This window comes from Chinchilla lanigera, unplaced genomic scaffold (assembly GCF_000276665.1).
Source record: "Chinchilla lanigera isolate Chin_1 unplaced genomic scaffold, ChiLan1.0 scaffold00021, whole genome shotgun sequence".
NCBI classification, from domain to species: Eukaryota; Metazoa; Chordata; class Mammalia; order Rodentia; family Chinchillidae; genus Chinchilla; species Chinchilla lanigera.
In genome coordinates this window covers 3,640,972-3,659,540 of record NW_004955422.1, presented here as the reverse complement: position 1 = coordinate 3,659,540, position 18,569 = coordinate 3,640,972, and the positions used below count along the sequence as shown (strand labels likewise).

The following is an 18,569-nucleotide window of genomic DNA, read 5'->3' as shown; positions in this document are numbered from 1 at the left end:
TCTTACATAGAGCTGGAGCTGGGCTGGGCTGGGCTGGGCTGGGCTGGGCTGGGCTAGGCTAGGCTGGGCTGGGCTGTCTGTCAGAGTGTATAGCTTCTTTCTGGGAGACATACTAAATGCTTCATACACCTTGAGCATCAGACCAAACCTTCCAGGGAAGAAGATATAAATCCTCATATGCATCAAATCAACTGTTGAAGCCCTAGCTCTTATCCTGTTAAAGCCAATAAAGCCTGGCCGGGGTGGTAGAGCTCGCTTTGGTTTGGGGTCTATTGCACAACCCTGGGAAATTCCTCTTCCGTCATGATCTCCCCCTGCTGCACCCAGGCATTTGATCTCTTCCCTTGTTGCACGCCGCTGACACAGGGAAGCAAATTCCTCTCCAGCAGACAGATCGGGCTGCCATCCCCTGGGTTCCATGGTCAGACAGAAGCAAACCTTAGCCTTTGTTTCTCACCGTCACTGTAGACAGCCACTTACGCCACCGCTGAGATAATGTGCCCCCTGAAATGAAGTGCCGAGGAGGTGGCTGTCCCAGAAGAAAACTGCCGTGTTTAGGAGTTGGCAGGAACTCTGGGTGGTGGCAGAGGACAGCCAGGCCCAGCAGGTCACCCCCAGCCTGTTGCTGTGTGCACTGGAAACCCGTACTACCTCGGAGTTGGGGGAAGCAGTTTCTGCCAACGTTCCACATAAAGAGGAAGGCAAACAGCTGTAGCCTGAAGAAAAACAGGTTCAGGGTTTTCAGCTGCTTTTTTCTTTTCGTTTTTAAGCAGTCTTGGGAACCTCTACACAATCCTTAATCCTCTGTCGTAATAGTACGACAAGGAAGACAGCCTGTTCCCATTGTAGAGATGAGGAAAAGAGTCTCCAAGAGCTTAAGTAGTTTAGCAGGGGCAGAACTGAGACAGTGGTGAATCCCCAGACGTGTGCTTCCTCAGGCCTGGTTCCAGCAGAGCTGCCCCACCGCCAACCCCATGTCACCTGCTTTCTCATGTCTCAGGGCAGGTGCCTGCGTGTCATCTCTGCTTAATCAGCATTTTAGCATCTTCTGGTCAAAAACTGCCGGCTGGGCTAGCAATTGGTCATTTAAGTGGGGAAACTCATTTCGGGGGTGAAATCTGGTGAATTTAGAAAAATCCTCCCTCAGCCATCTTTCCTGGCAAGTGCTTCCTACCACACGCCTGGAAACTCGCAGGTAGGTAATGATTCCCCTGTGAGCCCTTCTGCCCTCATTGTCTGAGCTATCTGGGGACCCTGAATGGTGCCCAAACTCACCACCACAACCCCGGTCAGATAGCCCAGAGAAGCAGGTCAGGCTCCAGCTCAGCATGTCTCCAGCACACAACTTCCCTCAAAGCTGGGAACTGAACGTGACACTCAGCATCAGACTGACTCCCTGAACTGAGGTGGGGTCCAACTCTGATCCATGTAGACTAAACCAGTAGCTCTGCTGATGATTTACTGTAGGTTTGGGTCACAGCTGATGAGCCTTGGGGTACCCACCTCACTGCCTGCGGCCCGAGAGGCTGCTGTGACCCTGCCTTGATTCCGGCAGGTCTGCCCCAGTCGCTGGCTGACACGGGCTCCCGAAGTGTGTCATGGCCACCCCGAAAGAGTTAAGGTGGCCACAGTGAGCGGAATGCTCCCGTTGGAGATTTTCAGAGAGTCCTGACAAGTGATGTGTTCCTGCTCTGCTGGGAATACTTCTTGACTTTTGGCAGCTTTTTCTTGGCTGCAGAATATCTAAGACCCACTTTGCCTTTTGTGGTCATAAACACTTGTAGTGTTGAATCTGAAATCTTGATTATTTTATTTTTCTTAACGGCGTCTTTGAAAGAGCAGAACGTTTCCATAGTGATGCAATCTGTTTGTTTAAATCTTTACTTATACATGATTCCACCTACACGTTCCCTTCCTAGGGACCAGTTTACAACTGCCCTGTCCCCTGCCTCCCATTCGGGTCCTGGAAGAAGCCCCTTAGGAGACCCCTCAGATTTGTGCTACTGGAATCCGCTTAGATGCGATTCCTGCGTGGGGATCAGGAGGAAAGTGGCTTTGATGTGTATTTATTAGAGTGGAACACAGTCTAACGATGCTTTTTCCAGCTGCTTGAGGAGTCATGTGCCTCTTGTTATAAAAGCCTTCTTCAGCCTGTAACCAGAGCCCCGAGAGTTGAAGTGGGTATTTGTTACATGTTAAAGCTGGTGGTGGGCAGTGTTGGAAGAGTGAGTGTGTGTGTGTGACATCATGGTGAGCACATCTCTACTGTCACTGTCCCTCATGGAAACTGCACTGTCACACTCCCTCATCACTGGGACGTCCCTGGATGTGTCACTGCCCCTGCAGGGCCCTAGCTGGAACCCCAGGTTTGGCTCTGGACAAACATCTTGCCCCACAGGCAACAGTGGAGAGTGGAGGAGGGGAGGTCAGCAAGTGGCTGGTCTGGGGACCTAGCCTCACTCTCTGAGTCATCCCTAGCAGCTCTCCCATGGGTTATTTTTCGAAGCGCATGAGGGAACTGAGGCACCTAGAGGATTTACAGGATCCTGGCTCTAGTGACGGTGCCCGTGGGGATCAGTGTGGTCTGGAGTCTCTGCCTCCTCCTCCACGGCTAGCCGCAGAAGTGGCTGTGGCGTTGCCTCCTGGGGTGGAAGGGCTGAGCTTTCCAGGCCCCTTTGCAGGCAGCAGCGGCTGAGACGCCCGGCGAGAAGCAGGAGGAAGTGGGGGGCCGCGTGACTGGGGTGCAATTAGCCGCCCACTGCAGGAAGGCTGTGGGCGGCGCTGTGACGACTGAGCGCCCGCGGTGCCTGAGGGTCCCCCGTCGCATCCTGAATCCAGCGCGTGGCGAGGGCTGGCGCACCCCTCCTTCCAGGAGTCGCCGCAGCAAAGAGCCCCCCAGCCGCCAGCCCCGACTAGCACCCCAAGAGCCAGTCTGCAGGCACTGACCAGACAAAGCCGCCTTCCAGGGCTAACACCGGGACCCCAGCTCGGGACTGGGAGAAGGGGGATGGGGTCATGCAGGAAGGGAATCCTCCCTCACAAAGCAATCCTGGGTCAAGGGCTGACTCCTCCTTGGCCAAGGAATGTTTGTGGGTGGCTGGATGAACCCTGCCCTGAGGCTTCCTAAACTGGCCAAGGGTAATCAGACCGCTGGGACCACCCAGGCAGAGAGGAGAGGGGGACCCTCACGGAGGGCTCCTGCTTCCCTTCCTGAGGGCTTCCTCCAGCAGTGTTCCAGGGCTTAGCCCCTGATTGTCCCCAGCGTCTCCCCCTCGCCCACACCCCCTTAGCCTGTGTTCACCTGGCCTGAGCGGGATGGAGAGCCCTGAGGTGAAACCCAGGACAGTGGGTGCAGATGTGTGGCTCTTCCCACAGGGACCTGTCCTGCCCGAGACACAGAGCCCCTGAATGGCTCATGGCCATTTGTCTCCCCAAAGCGCCGAGGGTTCAGGTTGGGTTCCTCTCCCCACTGAACAGGTGAGAAAACCTGGGTCAAGGGCATAGCATCCAAAGGCCACCCAGGGAATAAGGCAGCGACCCATGTCAAGGGGCCAGGCTGGGGTGGCATTCTGCCACTTGAGTGACGTGGTCATGAGCAGGAACCTGGGGCATAGGCAGCTCAGGAAGGTCACGGTGTCTGTGGGGGCACCCTCCCGGGAGTGGCATTGGTCGTCTACACTGCACCAGCCAGGTGGCCGGAAGCTCAGCAAGGCTCCCTGCCACAGCTTGAGGTGGCACCCAAGCCCTGCCCAACATGAGGCTGGGACTGGCCCCTCCAGCCCCAGCACTGCCTGTAGGAGGGAAATTGGCAGTGCTGACACCCACCCTCCCCTAGCCACCAGTGGAGCCCATGTTGGAAGGAGGAGAAAAAGCCTAGGCCACGTCCCTCCTGAGTCACCTCGGATAGTCAGGCAGCCTCTGTGCTTCAGCTTCCTCAGCCACGAGATGGAGGTGCGCGCAGCCTCCTCTTGGGGGTTGTGCAAGGGTTGACATCAGGCGTGTCATGTGCCTAACGCTAACATGCTTAGTAATATAATTCTTTTAAGTGTCCCATTTGACATGCCCTGCTGACCCCAGCCTTAACCCTGCCCAGAGCGGAGAGTCTCTCTGTGGCTGATGGATGCCCCGTGACCCTGCTCTTCCCCTCGGCGGGCTCCTCTGTTGCAGCTGGCAGGGCCGGGGGTGGAGGGAGCAGAGGGTAAGGAGAAGGCCAAAATGAAAATTGCCTGTGAGTGGGGCTGATCATATTAAGATCCAACTGCACTTAAGCTTCTCATCAGAAGTTCTTTAGCTCACACTGAGCAGCGCTCCCAGATGCCGGAGTGGCTTCCGGATGATGCTGGGCTTGGTCTGGGCAACCCCACCACATGCGCCCCCAGGTAATTGCCTCCTAATGCACCATCCTTGGCTGGATGCCAAGATCCCATCTCCTCGCCTTGGGGTCAGTTTCCGACATCTCGCAGCCTGGAAGGCAGGGCCCCCACCGACCAGCCTCAGTCACACCCCACCCCAGTCACCTCCTTTACTTATGCTTTGGGGCCATTTCTAAACTCCACACAGAACACTTCGGCCTGGAAGATGAAACAAGATCGCCAGGGTGGAATTCTGTTCCGGACCAGGGCTTTATTTCCAGAGATTGTATGTCAGATGTGATGGGAGCTATATAAAAGGAAGTCACAATCCCTTCTTTTATAGAAAGAAGTAAACCAATGTGGCTTTTATTATCTCTTGAAAAATCAGGGTTTTGTTTTTTTTTTTTTTTTTTTTTTGTCCTTATCACAAAAGGAGTATGTGTTCTTTGCAAGGAATTCAAAAAGAAAGATGAAAAGAAAAATCATTGTTTATAAGCTAGGGAAGACACGTCTTCACGTTTTTGCACAGTATGTTTTCCTGTGCATTTATGTACCTTAAGAAAGTTACGTCATACTAAAATTACAGCTTTGTAGCCCTTTTCTACCTGTGTATAGTAATGCTCGGTATTACTTTACAGCTTTATTTTGAGTGGCCCCAGGGTGTTGTGTACAGTTGTATTGTTATTTAGCCAGGTCCTCTGGTAGCTATTAGGTTATTGCTGATGTTGGCTGTTTTTGGTATTCACGATTGTTCTGATCTGGATATCGTGACAGCGCATGGTGGCAAGTTAGTGGTGTAGTGAAGAGCCAGGCTGGCCTCAATCAGACCTCAGTTCAACCAGGTGACACTTTTATAGAGCCAGAGGGTGTGCCAAGGCCTTGTGCAGTGCTTCACATACATTAATGGCTGATTTCCCAAGCCTCACAGCAGCCTGTGGACAACGCGTTTTTGTCCCACGTCAGTGGAGGCGCAGCTCGGTACTTACTGCAGCGTGGCCCTGTGCAGCTGTCCTGTAACTAAACCTTTGAGCACAGGGGTGATTGTTTCACAAAATAAATCCCTAAAAGTGAGCTTGCTGGCTCAGCTCCCGAAGGCTATGCATATTTTTAAGGCTTTGAGTATTGTAATAAAGCAAATGGCTTTCCAGAAAGGTGCACCAGGGTGTTAGAGCGGCTCTGGAGAAACTCCCGCGTGTGCCAAGTTCTAGTGGCATGCCAGGTCCGACACTCAGGACTGTGGAAGGCTTCTTCCTTGAAGGGGAAGCCAGCCCGGGCCTGGCCCAAAGGAAGCAAGACCTCAGCACATCGCAGCCAGTGTTAGCGTTATTTTGTGTTGGGAGAAGAAGCCACGCGGTTGAAGACCCTCAACAAGGTACCAGTGAAATGTGGGGTGCTGACAGTGCTGCAGGAGTTGGCAGAAAGTAACAGGTAGTGTGGGTCAGGGTGGTCAGGGAAGGCTTCATGGGGAAGGAGGCACCTGGAGAACTGGGAGGAGGACCCTGCAGAGTGACAGCTGCAAGGCTCAAGAGCAGTGAAGGGCCAAGGGGGCTGGAGGAGGGATGGCCAGAGAGGAAGGTGGCCTAGATCTGGCCAGGAGCCTGCGCAGACAGAGGGCTTGGCCAGAGAGTGGCTGGGGGAGGGAAATAGAGTCACTGGGATGCAGTGAAGGATAGGACTGCAGATAGGGAGACCTGAATCCCCGGAGTGGGCGCCTCAGAGTGAGGTCTGCAGTGTGGCCTGCTGGCTCCTCTGGGAGTGGTCAGGGGAGATGCTAGGTTTCCTGGTGCCAGTGGCAGCCTTCTTCCCACATGTGCTAAAGCCAAAGAAGAACAGGTGGCACTGAGCTGCGAGGTCAGACTGTCAGAGAAAACTGCATGGGACGCCCTGGCTGGTGTCCCTGACCAACTCGATTTCTCCCTCCTCCCTCACCAGCATGAGGGCTGCACTTCAGGTGACCTGCCAGCTGCCAGGACAATCGCTGCCTCAGTAGACACAGTCTATGGAGGCCAGTCCACGCAGCCAGCAGTAGACCCGGGCCATCCCCAGGCGTCCCTCCTGTGCAGGGACACAGGAGCAGATCTGGGCACAGGCAGGCAGGTAGAAAGTGGGCAGGAGAGGCCGGATTCTCCAGAGCCCCATACAGTTCCTTTTCCCGAGCACTGAGCGCCACATTGGAAAAGCCATTCCCGCTCTTGGGAGAGGGTCAGGGAGGCTGGGGGAAGGGTGGATGTGGCCTGTCTGACACTCTTCCCTCCCGGGAGCAGAGCGTGCCTTTCCTCATTCCCATGGGAGATAGGAGGTCCATCCCCAGCCCAGCCATTGCCCCTCCTCCAGCCCAATCCAAGGTGCTTTGGAGGACAGGCTGCCAGCAACCTACCTGACCCAGTGGGCAGTGCTGTGGGTAAAGGCTGGTACCCAGTCAGCCTGTTCCTAGTCCCAGCTCGTCCACTTGCTGCTGTGTGGCCTTTGGCAACTTTCTCAGCCTGAGTTTCTCCACCTGTGAAACAGCGTTGTTGGAAGCATGGACTAAGATGATGTCTAGCTGTCTTAACAGCAGCCATTGGGGAAAGTGTGTAGGCATGAAGGAAAGGCCCTCCACGCACACATGCATGTGCATAGCCAGGGCAGGCTGAGGTGGGGCTGCGGGCAGGTCCCCCTGCCACGGAACAACTGCCGTGTCCACACATCTCAGACAAGGACATGGGAGACAAAGGATCTGCTCTTCTGCAAAGAGACCAGAGTGGTGTCTGCAGAGGACCATTGTGGAGGTAGGTGGGGCCCAAGTCTGGGGTGTTCCCACAGAGAGGGGAGCAGTTCCAGGGCAGGGAGGGAACAGCCAGAGAGGAATGAGGGCCCAAGAGTGAAAACATTCTGTCGCAGCAGCAAGATGCCGTGACAGTGACAGAGGCCCACTCCACTGCCCATTTCAAGGATAGCACTGGGGTCTTCCCACTCTAGCTCGGGGACAGCAGCCGTGGAGGTAGGTGGTGTCTGCAGGTGAAACCTGGCCCGTGTCCCAGCAGCAGGAGGGCACCTGGGTCATCCACTGTGTGCCCCTGGGCAGAGCCTTGCCCTGCCCTTTTTCTCAGGTTCCCTACCAGTCTAATGCAGGACTTGAGCCAGTTTAATGTTGTTTCTTTATTTGGCTACAACTCACAGTTTAAAAAGAGCAGAAGCCTACACACCCATGGGAACACACAGCACAAATGAAAGCTTCATGGAAGATGTGAAAACAACTATTTTATGACCCGTGTTTACTCTGGCATTTTATGTTCTGTTTATATGATAGGAACAAAATCTCAGAGGCTGGGGCAGGTGGAAGGCATGGTCAGCGGGCCCGACTTAGAGGTGTGCTGCTCCTAGAGCCCTTCTGCTGCAGTTTCTGGGGTGAGGTCCCTGACGCTGCTGGCCAATCTGCGGTGTAGCAGGATTGCTTGCCTGTCTTGAGTACAGAGCATCCATGAGTTGGGTCCCTGTGCCTTCTGCTGCCCCCATGGGTGTGTTGGTCAAGCATCACAAGGTCTACCACCATTGTGACCAGTAGCCAGGCCCCCTTGGACTGTAGCCACAGAGGCCTCAAAGTGCCTGGATGCCTGAACCTAGGGAAGCACTTGTTTAGGCGGTCCTGGGTGGGTGAGCAGGGTGCCCTGCCACTCTCTTGGCAAAGCATAGTCTTTCAAACAACTTTACACTTTTGCACACTTGACCCTGCAGTGAGTGAGGCTGTACTTGGCTTCTCTTCAGTGCTGCTAATCTTCAGCAGCACCTTCTCTGGCCCAAACTTTAGAAGTGCTTCTTTTCTTGGAAAACTGCAAGTTTTAAAATCTTTCTGCTCTGCATTTTGCTTCCAATTCTCACTGTAAGTCTGGCTAAAAACTACCCATGCCACAGCCTGAATGTTGTGCTGCTTTGAAATTTCCTCTGCCAGATAAACTAGTCTATCACCTTTTAATTCAGCCTCACACCAGGTCTTCAGATATGGTTAAAATGTAGACAGTTCTTTGCCACAATGTAACGTGAATAGCCTCTAGTCTAGTCCAGTTCTGAAGAGAGTGTCATTTCCATTGGAATCCTCATAAACACAGACTTTACCATCCACATTTTGAGCATTCTGGTCTTCTGACTTCCACCAGAATTTCTCATCTAGTTCTGCTTACAGCATTCTGGGCTTCACCAGCCCATATCTCTAAAACCTTTTAAAACTTCTTCCACAAACCAGCTTCTGCACCATATGGTCAAGTATAGTTCACACCAATATCCCCACTTCTCAGTGCTAATTTTATATATTAGCTTTTTAACACTGTGACCAAATACCTGAGAAAACTTAGAGGAAGAAATATTTATTTTGGCTTATGATTTCAGAGGTTTCAGTCCATGGTTGGTCGGCTCCAAGGCAGAAACATCATGGTGGAATGGCATGGCAGAAGGGCACAGTGGAGGAAAGCTGTTCACCTTCTGACAGCTGGGAAGCAGAATACAGGGGCGGAAATCAGACGGAAAGGTGCTAGGAACAGGAGTTCCCCTCCCAGGCCACACCCCCATGACCTACTTACTCCAGCCAGTTCCAGCTCCTAACAGCACACTCAGCTGTGAACTCATGAAGGATTAATCCATGATGAGGTTAGTGCCCCTGATCCAGGCACCTCTGTAGGCCATACCTCTGAACATTTCTGTGCTGGGGATTAAGCCCTTAAGTGCGTGAGTCTTTGGGGGACACTTCATATGCAAACCCTAATAATAGGAAAGGAGGAGTGGGTTTGGATGTCATCCACATTTCTCTCCCTCACCTGAAGACTCTACTGACCAGAGCAAAGGACAACTGTCTCCTGGAAGAGTTGGTGGGAAGTGGCCCTTGGCTGCCAGTTAGAATTCCAGACCCTCCCCCAGCCCCAGCCAGCTCCTTCACCCGTCTTCTCACTGAATCGCTCCCTGGGCAGGTCCAGGAGTCACCATGTGGGAGGTGCAGATGAGTGAGAACAGCTTTGGCAACTGACAGCCCTGGGTTCAAATCCCAGCTCCCCCAGTCCCTGGCTGTGTGGCTTCAGGATAGTTCCCTCCATCTCTGAGCCCATCTCCATCAAAGCTTGGGCATAACAGCACTTGTGTCAGAAGATAAACCTAAGGATGAGATGATAAGTACAGAGAACTTGGCGTTGGTGCTGGGCATGAGGCAGATGCTCAGGAAAACCCATGCCTGTCGTTCCCCTCCCCTGTGTGTCTCTTAAAGGAGCAACGGCTGCCATTGCTCACTGAAGAAAGGAGAGGGAGAAGCCTTCCACAGGGGACAGACGGTGTCCGAGAGAGAGGCTGTCCCAAGCTGGGTGCCCTGGGAGTGGCCCCACCCGCCCTGACTGTGTCCCCGGGCAGCTGAAAAGGAACACCGTGGGCCCCCCAAAATGGGCAAGTGCTATTTCCAAGGCCAATTGTGCGTCCTGTCCCTGGCCAGGCTTCAAACATCATGTGACAGGGCATGGTTTCAGCTCAGTTCTTGGAACCCAATAAAATACTCACCCCAGAAAGGGACCTAATTTTTATCCTTGTGTGTTCTCATAAATCATCTCATTTGATTCTCATAGCCCACCGCTGCTCCCCCCAGGATGGGGCAGGCATCCCGGGGTAGCGAGAGCTTCCTAGCAGGCCCCAGACTGGGCGTCCAGCCCACAGCCCTGTGCCCTGGGGGCTTGCTGTGCTGTCACCAGGACCCAGGCAGCCTGAGAGCGGCCTTTGCCACAGCCCTTCTTTGTGACGCCCCTCCATGGTGAATTAGTGAAGGGTGGGCTTGAGCAAGCCAAAGGTAGGTGTGGGACAAGGACTCATCTGTCATCAGGGTCTCCCGGCCCTGGCCGCTTCCCAGAATGTGCAGGATGGGTCCTTTCTGGGCCCTGACTCTGGGAGCCTAAGCAACTTGCCGAAGGTAGAGTGGGGGGCCCCGTACGTGGCTGCCCTCGCAGTGGTGGCAGTGGAGGCAGGGTACTGGCTGGGAAAACCTCCCACCCCCTGCCTCAGCCACCCTGCCATTTGCTGAGAGCCACAGGACCTTCCTTCTTAGGTAGACACTTGCCTTCCTCCGCCTCCCCCTTTCCTTTTTCCCCTTTCTTCTCTTCCTTTTCTTTCTTTCTTCCTTCCTTTTTAGAGATGGGGGGGTCTCATTATATTGCTCAGGCTGTACCTCAAATTCCTGGGCTTGAGTGATCCTTCTGCCTCAGCCTCCCAAATACTTACACTTTTACCCTGGAATATAAGAAAGGCCCTGCCCTAGAGCTCTCTGTTATCCCCCCCTAAAAATCCCCCCAGTTCTGGGAATTGAACCCAGAGCTTTCACAGTGAATTACATCCCTAGCCCTATTTAATTTTGAGACAGAGTCTCATTAAATTGTTCAGGCTGGGCTTGAACTCGCCGTGCTCCCACCTCAGCCTCCCAGGTTGCACCATCATGCCTGGCTCTATGGGGCTTGCTTTGTGCAATTGGTAGTCTTGCCTCATAGTTTAGTAGAAGCAGAGAAACTTCTCAGGATTGGCAGCTGTGAGCCAGGTTATGGCTAGCTGGGAATGTCCTGGACCTCAGATGAACCTGTTCCAGAGAACCTGGCCTGCCAGGAGGCAGCAAGGCTTGAGTTAAAGTCTAGGACTAGGGTTCCATCCTGACTCGGCCCTGCCTTGCCTTGCTGCTTGCTGTGTGGCTTTGGTCTAGTTCCTTCCCCTCTCTGGGCTTCTCGGTCTTCTTAAGACAGCAAAGATACACTTGCTTGGTGCAGGTTCCACAGCAGAGACTGCTTTGCAAAGCTCAAGGGCCAGGTTGTACGGGATTTTTCTCCTCAGCCACACAGTGACTGTCAGGCCAGTGGCCCAGAGGGGGATGCTGGGACCTTCAGGAAAGGACAGGGCTGTGGCCACCGGGGAGGGTAGCCAGGCCAGGAAGGGAGCCCTTTACAGGGAAATGGCTCCAGCTCCTCCCATGAGCACAGCTGGGCCGGGGATTCTCAGATTTCCTGGGCCCTGATGGTGTTCCCTGGGGCTCATCCCTAGAGGAAGGGGTGGCAGGGTGCCACCCGGGGGGAGCAGCCCTGCCCTGCCAGCCTGGGCCGCCTGCCAGCAGCTAATGTCTCATCGCACCATGGACAGTGGGGCCCAGATTAGGCAGTGAGCTCATCCTGGCATGAATGGGCCACCGCACAAGGACACTGGACACTGAGGGTCTAACTTGGGGTACGCCCGGGGCTCTTGCTGGCACCTCTCCTCTCTCCCTTTCTGTACCTCTCTGTTTCCCACTCTGGCTCCGCACACTGACACCCCCTCTTGGAGCTTGCTGGGGATTGTCATGGCAACCCTCCAGCAAAATTATCAAAACACTTCTCATGCTCACAGTTGTACCAGACGAAGTGCTAATTCTGAGCGAGTCAGCAGCAGTTGGTAGAGCTGAAGCCACAGGCTCTGTGCCCAGGGCCTGCCGTGGGGCGGGTGGGCACCAGCGGGAGCTGAGGGTGCGGCTGGAGGCAGAGCCCCCAGAAAAGGCCCTGTACTTGCCTGCCGGAGACTCTGTTTCTGTCGTCCCTTCTCTGCTCTGTATGCGGCGTGTGCATCGCACACACACCGTCTGGAATACTCATCGCTTCCTCCAGTGCCTGGAGCCCTGCAGCCTGTGCTGGGGTGACTGCTGGGAAAGGTGGGTGGGGGGCACCCCCGACCAAGGCTTCTTCAGCAACAGGTCTGGGCCAGGGCAGTCGTACAGCCGCAGGAAGGGACGCGACCCTCTTACTCACCCCAGGGAGAGCAGACGGGGACTTGTGAGCTGCCCTGATCCCGAACTTCCTGCCCAGGCCTGCACCTCAGGACAGCTCACATCCCTGTTCCCATCAGACCCAGGCCCAGGGTACCACAGGCTCCTTGGAAATGGGGCCCTGCTCTAGCTGAAGAACTGGGTGCTTTTTTAAAGCCCTGGCTCTGCCCAAAGCCGGAGTGTTGGGGAGGTTGGAGGAGGGAGTGGGACAAGCCCCTCGTTGAGCTGCTGCCCGCTTCCAGCTCCATCTGTGGCTCTGCAGTCCCTGGAGGGGCCCTGGCTCTTCCCGCTCCCTGGCCAGGGAGGCATCTGCCTCTTGTGCGTGGGTCCCCTCATCCTGCATCCTGAGGCCCAGAGGGCCCGCGGGTCCGGTCGGGCCTCCTCCCGCCGCACTGACGGGCCCCCTGCAGCTCAGGGGCGGGGAGCACTGGCTCAAGGGCACCACCGAGTGCCCGGCTGGTGGGACGGACAGCACAGCCCAGGTGGGCGTCCAAGATCGGGCAGTGCAGGGCACAGACAGCAGTTTCTGAGCCAGGCAGACCGGCTTGGGGGGCTGGGTCCAGCCCTTAGACTTGAGGTGACCCTGCTAAACCAGCGATCACCCGAGTCCTGTGTGTGAGATGGGGTGAAACTAGGACCCCCTCCAAGGACTCACAAAGGGTGGTTTGGGTGAGGCAGGCTGTCCAGGGCACCACGGCACAGAACCGGGCCGTGGATAGGTGTTCAGCGTGAATGTCTGTGTCCCCCATAGACCCAGGGCTACAGGCCACCGAGGAGGACTAGCTTGCATCCCCTTTAAGGGACAACTCCCGCCGGCAGTGGCCAGCTGAGGCGACATGACATGTAATGCAGAAGCAGACCCTGACCCTCCCGGAGCCTCTGCAAACTCAGCCAGGTGCAGGGGCCAACAGGAGCCAGGACCCAAAGGCCCAGGTCTTACCCCCAGCCCCACCCCTGCCTGCTGCAAAGCACAAGGCCAATGAGGAGGATGGACTGTCTGATGAAAGCACAAATGATATCCCTGGGACCCCCAGGGCCACCTTTGGGCACTGGCAGCAACACCCCAGGGGAGCTGGAACTGGCCCCTGGAGACAGGACTTGAGCTGCAGGGTGGTCGTCTTCCTATTTTACATTGTGAGTCAGGCAGGGTGGTCTAAACCGTGGAAAGCCCCAGATGGCCTCTGCAGCCGTTCACTGGAGCCTTTCCTTGCCATCTTGTCATGGAGGTGGGGGCTGGGAGGCTGGGCATGAGATCACTGAGAGCCAAAGGAGCTTGCATCTCATGCTTCAGACATGCTGGGCACTGTGCAAGGTGCCACCCCTGCTTTACCCACTGGCTTCCGGAGCACGACTGATGTCCAGCTGTGAAAGCGACAAATGAGTCCGAGGCTGGGCTTGGGATAGACTCTAGGTGTGTGTTCTCCTAACCTGACTATGGCGCTTGCTGCCTCCTGTGGGTAGCAGAAGTACAGAAGGCAGCAGGACGGGGCACTCTAGGCAGTGTGGGAGGTCTGATCCCATCCCCCACTACCACCCTGGGTCGGGGACGAGCCCAAGCCTCCTAGCCTTGTGCATGCTAGGCAGGTGCTCTACCACTGAGCTACACCCCAGCCGTCATACCCCACGTTTAAGAGGAGGTTTCCATCTCTCCCAGCACCCAGCTCCCTCCCCTCTTCCTAGAGGCCCCTGGCAGCAGGGCCCCAGGCCAAGGAGGATGATCTCATGGCTAATTTTGGATGCTTGCTGGGAAGCATAGGTTTCTTTTTTCTATTTTCTCCACCATGGGCCAGGGTTGGGGGCCCTACACCCAGGGGAGTACAGAGGGGTGACATAGGGTATCGTCTCCCCAGCCTGGGAATTTGGGCCCTGGGGGGACTGTGTGTGTTGGAAAAGATCCTCGAGGGAGGCCTTGTAGGCCCCTTGCTGGCCTGCCAGAAGCCTCAGGGCAGGGTGGCAGCTGCCTCTGGGGTGCTGGGACAGGCAGCGGCCAATGCTCACAGTCCAGCAGCGGAGGCAGATAATATAGAAATCAACAAACAAACATGAAGACCATTTAGACAGTCATAAATATGCTGTGCAGAAGAAGGGGACAGAGTGGCCACGTGCAGCCAGGGAAGCCTTCAGATATCATGAGGAGGAGACACTGGAGCTGAGGCTGCAGGCAGAAGGGCAGTGGCTCGTCCAGGGCCTGCGGTGAGTTCTGGTGCAGCGAGCCAGGACCCATGGCCGGATTCGCGTTCTGATATCTCCCTCCTCCCTCCGGCAAGTCTCCCTCTCTTGGGTTCCGACCGGGTCTCTCCATGACCCTCCTGCCTGTGGGACACTGCTTCCCCAGGTGCTCGACTGGCTCATCCTCCTGCTAGCATAGGCCTGTCCCTGTCCTCTTTCTAGAAGGTGATCTTCACCCAGCCCTGAGGTGTGGACTACCATCGACACCGTGATGACGCCACAGTTTCCCCTCCACAACTTCCCTTCCGGGTTCCGATGGATGTGTCATGCTGCTCTTAGGACAAAGCTAAGGTGATATAATAAAAGAGCCCAAAGTAGAATAGTTTTAAAGCGTTTAGCTAATTATTCTCTCATAGTTCCAAGGGAAGAGTTCTGGCTCCACGTGCCCACATCCATGGCTGCACTTCTGTGTTTAACAGGAAGCCTCCAAGGTCCTTCTTTCAGCCAGAGTGAGGAGGAGAATGTGGCTGTCTTCAGCAAGGCCTTCCTGTCTGGCAGGTGAGGCAGAAGTCGCACATACACTTCTGCCCTGGCTCTGCAGATGGGGTTGAGGCACACAATCCCCTCTAGCTGCAGGGAAAGTTGGGAAATGTGACCCAGACGGATGGACAGCTCGTGTTCTCTGCCAAAGTTCACCTTCTAGAACAGTAGGTTTTGTGGCAGCAGGGGGCGGGGAGGGCCCCTAAGCCTGTGCCTCGTTGGTCCTCAGCTTTGCCTTCCCAGAAATTCTACCTCATTTATTGTTTTTCCACAACCATCAAACAAAATGTGAAGAGTCCGTCTTCTCTGGATGCTGCTTTGGGCATCGTACGCTTTGCAGTCCAGCCTTACAGGTTTGTGGATGGGAACAATTTCTCCACAGATTGAGTGGGCTTCAGATCTGTCTGGTGCTAGTCAGTTCCATGTGCCAGCAACCACACCCAGAGTTCCTTTCCTAACACAGCTGTTTAGTTTGTCTTCTGTGTACAACCTGTCTTTTTCTCCAATTTTTACAATGAAAGTTTCCCTAAGGACACCTGAAATAATAGGCTTGGGTAACAACATCCTTCATATAATGCTTTGCTGAAGGGTCATTTTTTTTTTTTTTGGCTCAATCTCTAACACACAGGCTTTGCTGGAGACTCTGAGACTCACAGTCTGATCTTCTCCTCTTTGGGCAAAAGCAGTTTGGAGTCTATTTCTGCCCAACTAACCAGTCTCTGTCAACTAACTAGTATCTTGCTACATGTAGCATCACGTAACCCAACACATGCAAATGTTTGGCTCTTTCCAGTGATTTTTCTAGAATTACAGACTTGTAGGCAGGTTGTGATTGTTGATCTTGATTATTGACTTGATTGGGTTGAGAAACACGCAGGAAATTAGCGAAATGCACTTAAGGTTGTGCCTGTGAGGGTGTTTCCAGAGACAATTAACATGTGGGACAGAAAACGGAGGGAGGAACCAACCCTGAATTTGGGCAGCATCCCCCAATAGGCCAGGGGCCCAGATGGGAGAGAAGAGGAAGGAGGAAGTCAGCCTGCACCTGCTCTTTACCTCCCTCTCTGCCTCCAGGATGCCATGAGGTGAGCAGCTTTTCTTCACTATGCCCTTTCAACATGACATTTCAGCCTGACCACAGCCCTAAAGACAATGGACCTGGCTGACCATGGACTGAAATCTCTGGAACCGTGAGCCAAAATAAAATAAATCGTTCCTCCTTTAAGTTGATTTTCTCAGGTATTTTGTAACAGCAACAGAGGGTAACACACATATGGTCTGTTTTCCAAATTATCACACATGATGTTTGCAGTAAGTATTTTGTCCCAGCATAACAAGAGTCACCAGCTTTCTGTCCTTCAATACCTGTTTCTCTGTCTCACCACTCAATGAGGGGCTATAACCATGGCAGTTTCTCACTCCTGGTACCAATTCCAGTATTAGAGTATTGCTAAACTGTTGTTAGAAGGAACTCCAAAGTACAGTGGTTTTAAGATTATTGAAACTGATTCATCTCTCATGTTATATAAAATTCTGATGTAAGTATTTAAGCCTCATCCAGGTGGATGGTGGGTCATGGTTGACACCAGCAGACTCCACAAGGGACCCCCTCCCCAGTCTTTTCTCCCCTGAAATGTCCCCCTTTAGTCAGTCTAAAACTTGCTCAAGAAAAGACATAAAAATCAGCCTTGGCTCTTCCCCCAGCCTTACTGTCAGGCAGCTCCCAAATCTGGCCTTTCCTTGTATGTCCAGGGCCTCCACCCTAATCCAGATCTTCAGTGTCTCATCTCTGACCCCCACAACCCCCTAAGTGGGCTCCCTGCTGCTTCCCTGGCTGCTCTCCAGGTGGCAGACAGAATGAGTTTTCAAAAACATAAATTATGAGACCCTTCCAGTGCCTAACTAGTGCTCTTTGAACGAAATCCTGTTTCCATAATATGGGCTCAAGGCCTTAAGCGAAGGTGCCTACGTCTCATGCTCCTCACTCACGCTGCATCAGCTACATGAGCTTCCTTGCTGTTTATGGGCTCAGCCAATCATCTTCTTGCCTTGGTGCCTTGGCACTAGGGGTCCCTCTGCCCAACCACGCTCTTCCTGTTTTGTTACATGCTGGTCCCCTCTTCATCTTCATAAAACCACTGCAGGGTGGTGGGCAGGGGTGAGGGCTCAGAGCCTGCTGCTTGCTAGCTGTGGGACCTCGGGCAGGTTGCTTGGCTTCTCTGTGCTGTGGTTTTTCCAACCATAAATAGTAAGAACAGTAGAACTTGTTACCCAGGGCTCTGGAGAGGGTGAAATAACATGGCTAACATTTAAAGGAGCTAGTGACTAAAAGCACCCAGGATGGCTCAGATTAGCACCTAGTGGTGCTGTCATTGTCCTTCAGGTGCAAGCTCCATGTCACCCACTCTGAGAAGCCTCTCCTCTGGCCAGCTCCACACGCCTCTCCTCTTTTTAGCCCTGCACCCCTGTCGCGACACCCTGCTTTATTGTCACCACAGCATGTGCTCTCGTTTCTGTCTTTATGGTCCATCCCATCCCACCAGAATGCCCCTTTCAGGAGGAGGAGACTTTATCGTTCTCTTTCATGCCTATTTCCTTCCTCGGCCAGTACCCAGTGGCGTTCCCATAACTCTTTGTGGAATGGATACGCAGGGAACGGAGGTCAAATCCCAAGCTTTCCTCCACAGCCGTGGCCCTGTAGGCTGTGCTCAAGTGGGGTCTCCCGCAGGCGCTGTGGGGTTTGGCTCACGGGTGTCGCCTGAGCCGGGGCCTTCACAGCGTGGGCGCTGGTGTCCACCCCACCTGGGCCCTGCTGCTAGCGGCCTGGTTGCTCTCGGGCAGGGCCTCCTCCCTTGTCCGCGGGGAAACTTGAGAGAATACTAATTGCCCACAGGGCCATTATGAGGATGAAGCAAGATAATGTATGTAAAACGAAGCTCACTGCTGGCTGGAGTGACGCTCTCCAGATGGTAGCTATTATTATTGTTGTTGTTAGTGCTGTAGCCCGAGTGTCATTCTTCAGTCAAGAATGGGGGGGTGCCTGGGGGGCTTAGGGCTGCAGTGAAGAGACAGAGAAGGCATCTAGAAAAGGAAAGAACCGGGATGGAATAAGTGTGTGTGTGTGTGTGAGAGAGAGAGAGAGAGACAGAGAGAGAGAGAGAGAGAGAGAGAGTCAGTCCACGCTCCGGGGAAGGGGTGGCCAGGATTCAAAGGAGAAGCCCGCCCCTTTTTCAGCTCGGGGGAGCCGGCTGCCCAGGCTCTGCCCGCTGCCAGGAGAACCCCGAGCCGCTCTGCCGAGCCCGGCGGAGTAACCAGCGCCTGGAGTGTGAGCCTCGGGGGCGGGGAGGGGGATGGGACTTGCGCCCCCGCGGCCACTCGGTTGGTGCAGAGTCGGGTCGGTGGCTCCCAGAACCCTTAGTGCCAGCGGCGCTGCCAATCCGGAGACGCTAGTGGTCTCTTGGCCTTCGATCCTCCGGAACCCCGCGGGTGTGGCCCCCCTTCCGGAGCCGGCTTGCGGGGGGCGGCGGGCGGGCGGCGCCAGGGAAGGGGCCGTTACTTTCCCAGAGCGGCGGGGCGACGTCAGGCGGAAGGGCGCGGGGCGCGCACGCTTTAAATGGCATTCGCTGTCATCCGAGCTCGCAGCCGTGTGGGCAGGAGCGGGCTATATAAGCGGCGAGCCGGGCCGCTGCGGGGCAGACGGCGACAGCGGCGGCGGCGAGCGCCTCGGAGCG

At 54.7% G+C, this 18,569-nt stretch overlaps 1 protein-coding gene across 1 annotated transcript in view; it reads left to right on the top strand.

Moving 5' to 3' along the window:
- Positions 1 to 18,091: 18,091 nt before the first annotated feature.
- Positions 18,092 to 18,569, top strand: part of LOC102024473 (chromosome unknown open reading frame, human C11orf96) — a gene marked incomplete in the record, with an annotated part of 1,652 nt that continues 1,174 nt past the window's right edge. Inside the window, 1 exon segment of the mRNA XM_005384081.2 lies at positions 18,092 to 18,569. Coding sequence (XP_005384138.2) covers positions 18,452 to 18,569 — 118 coding nt within the window.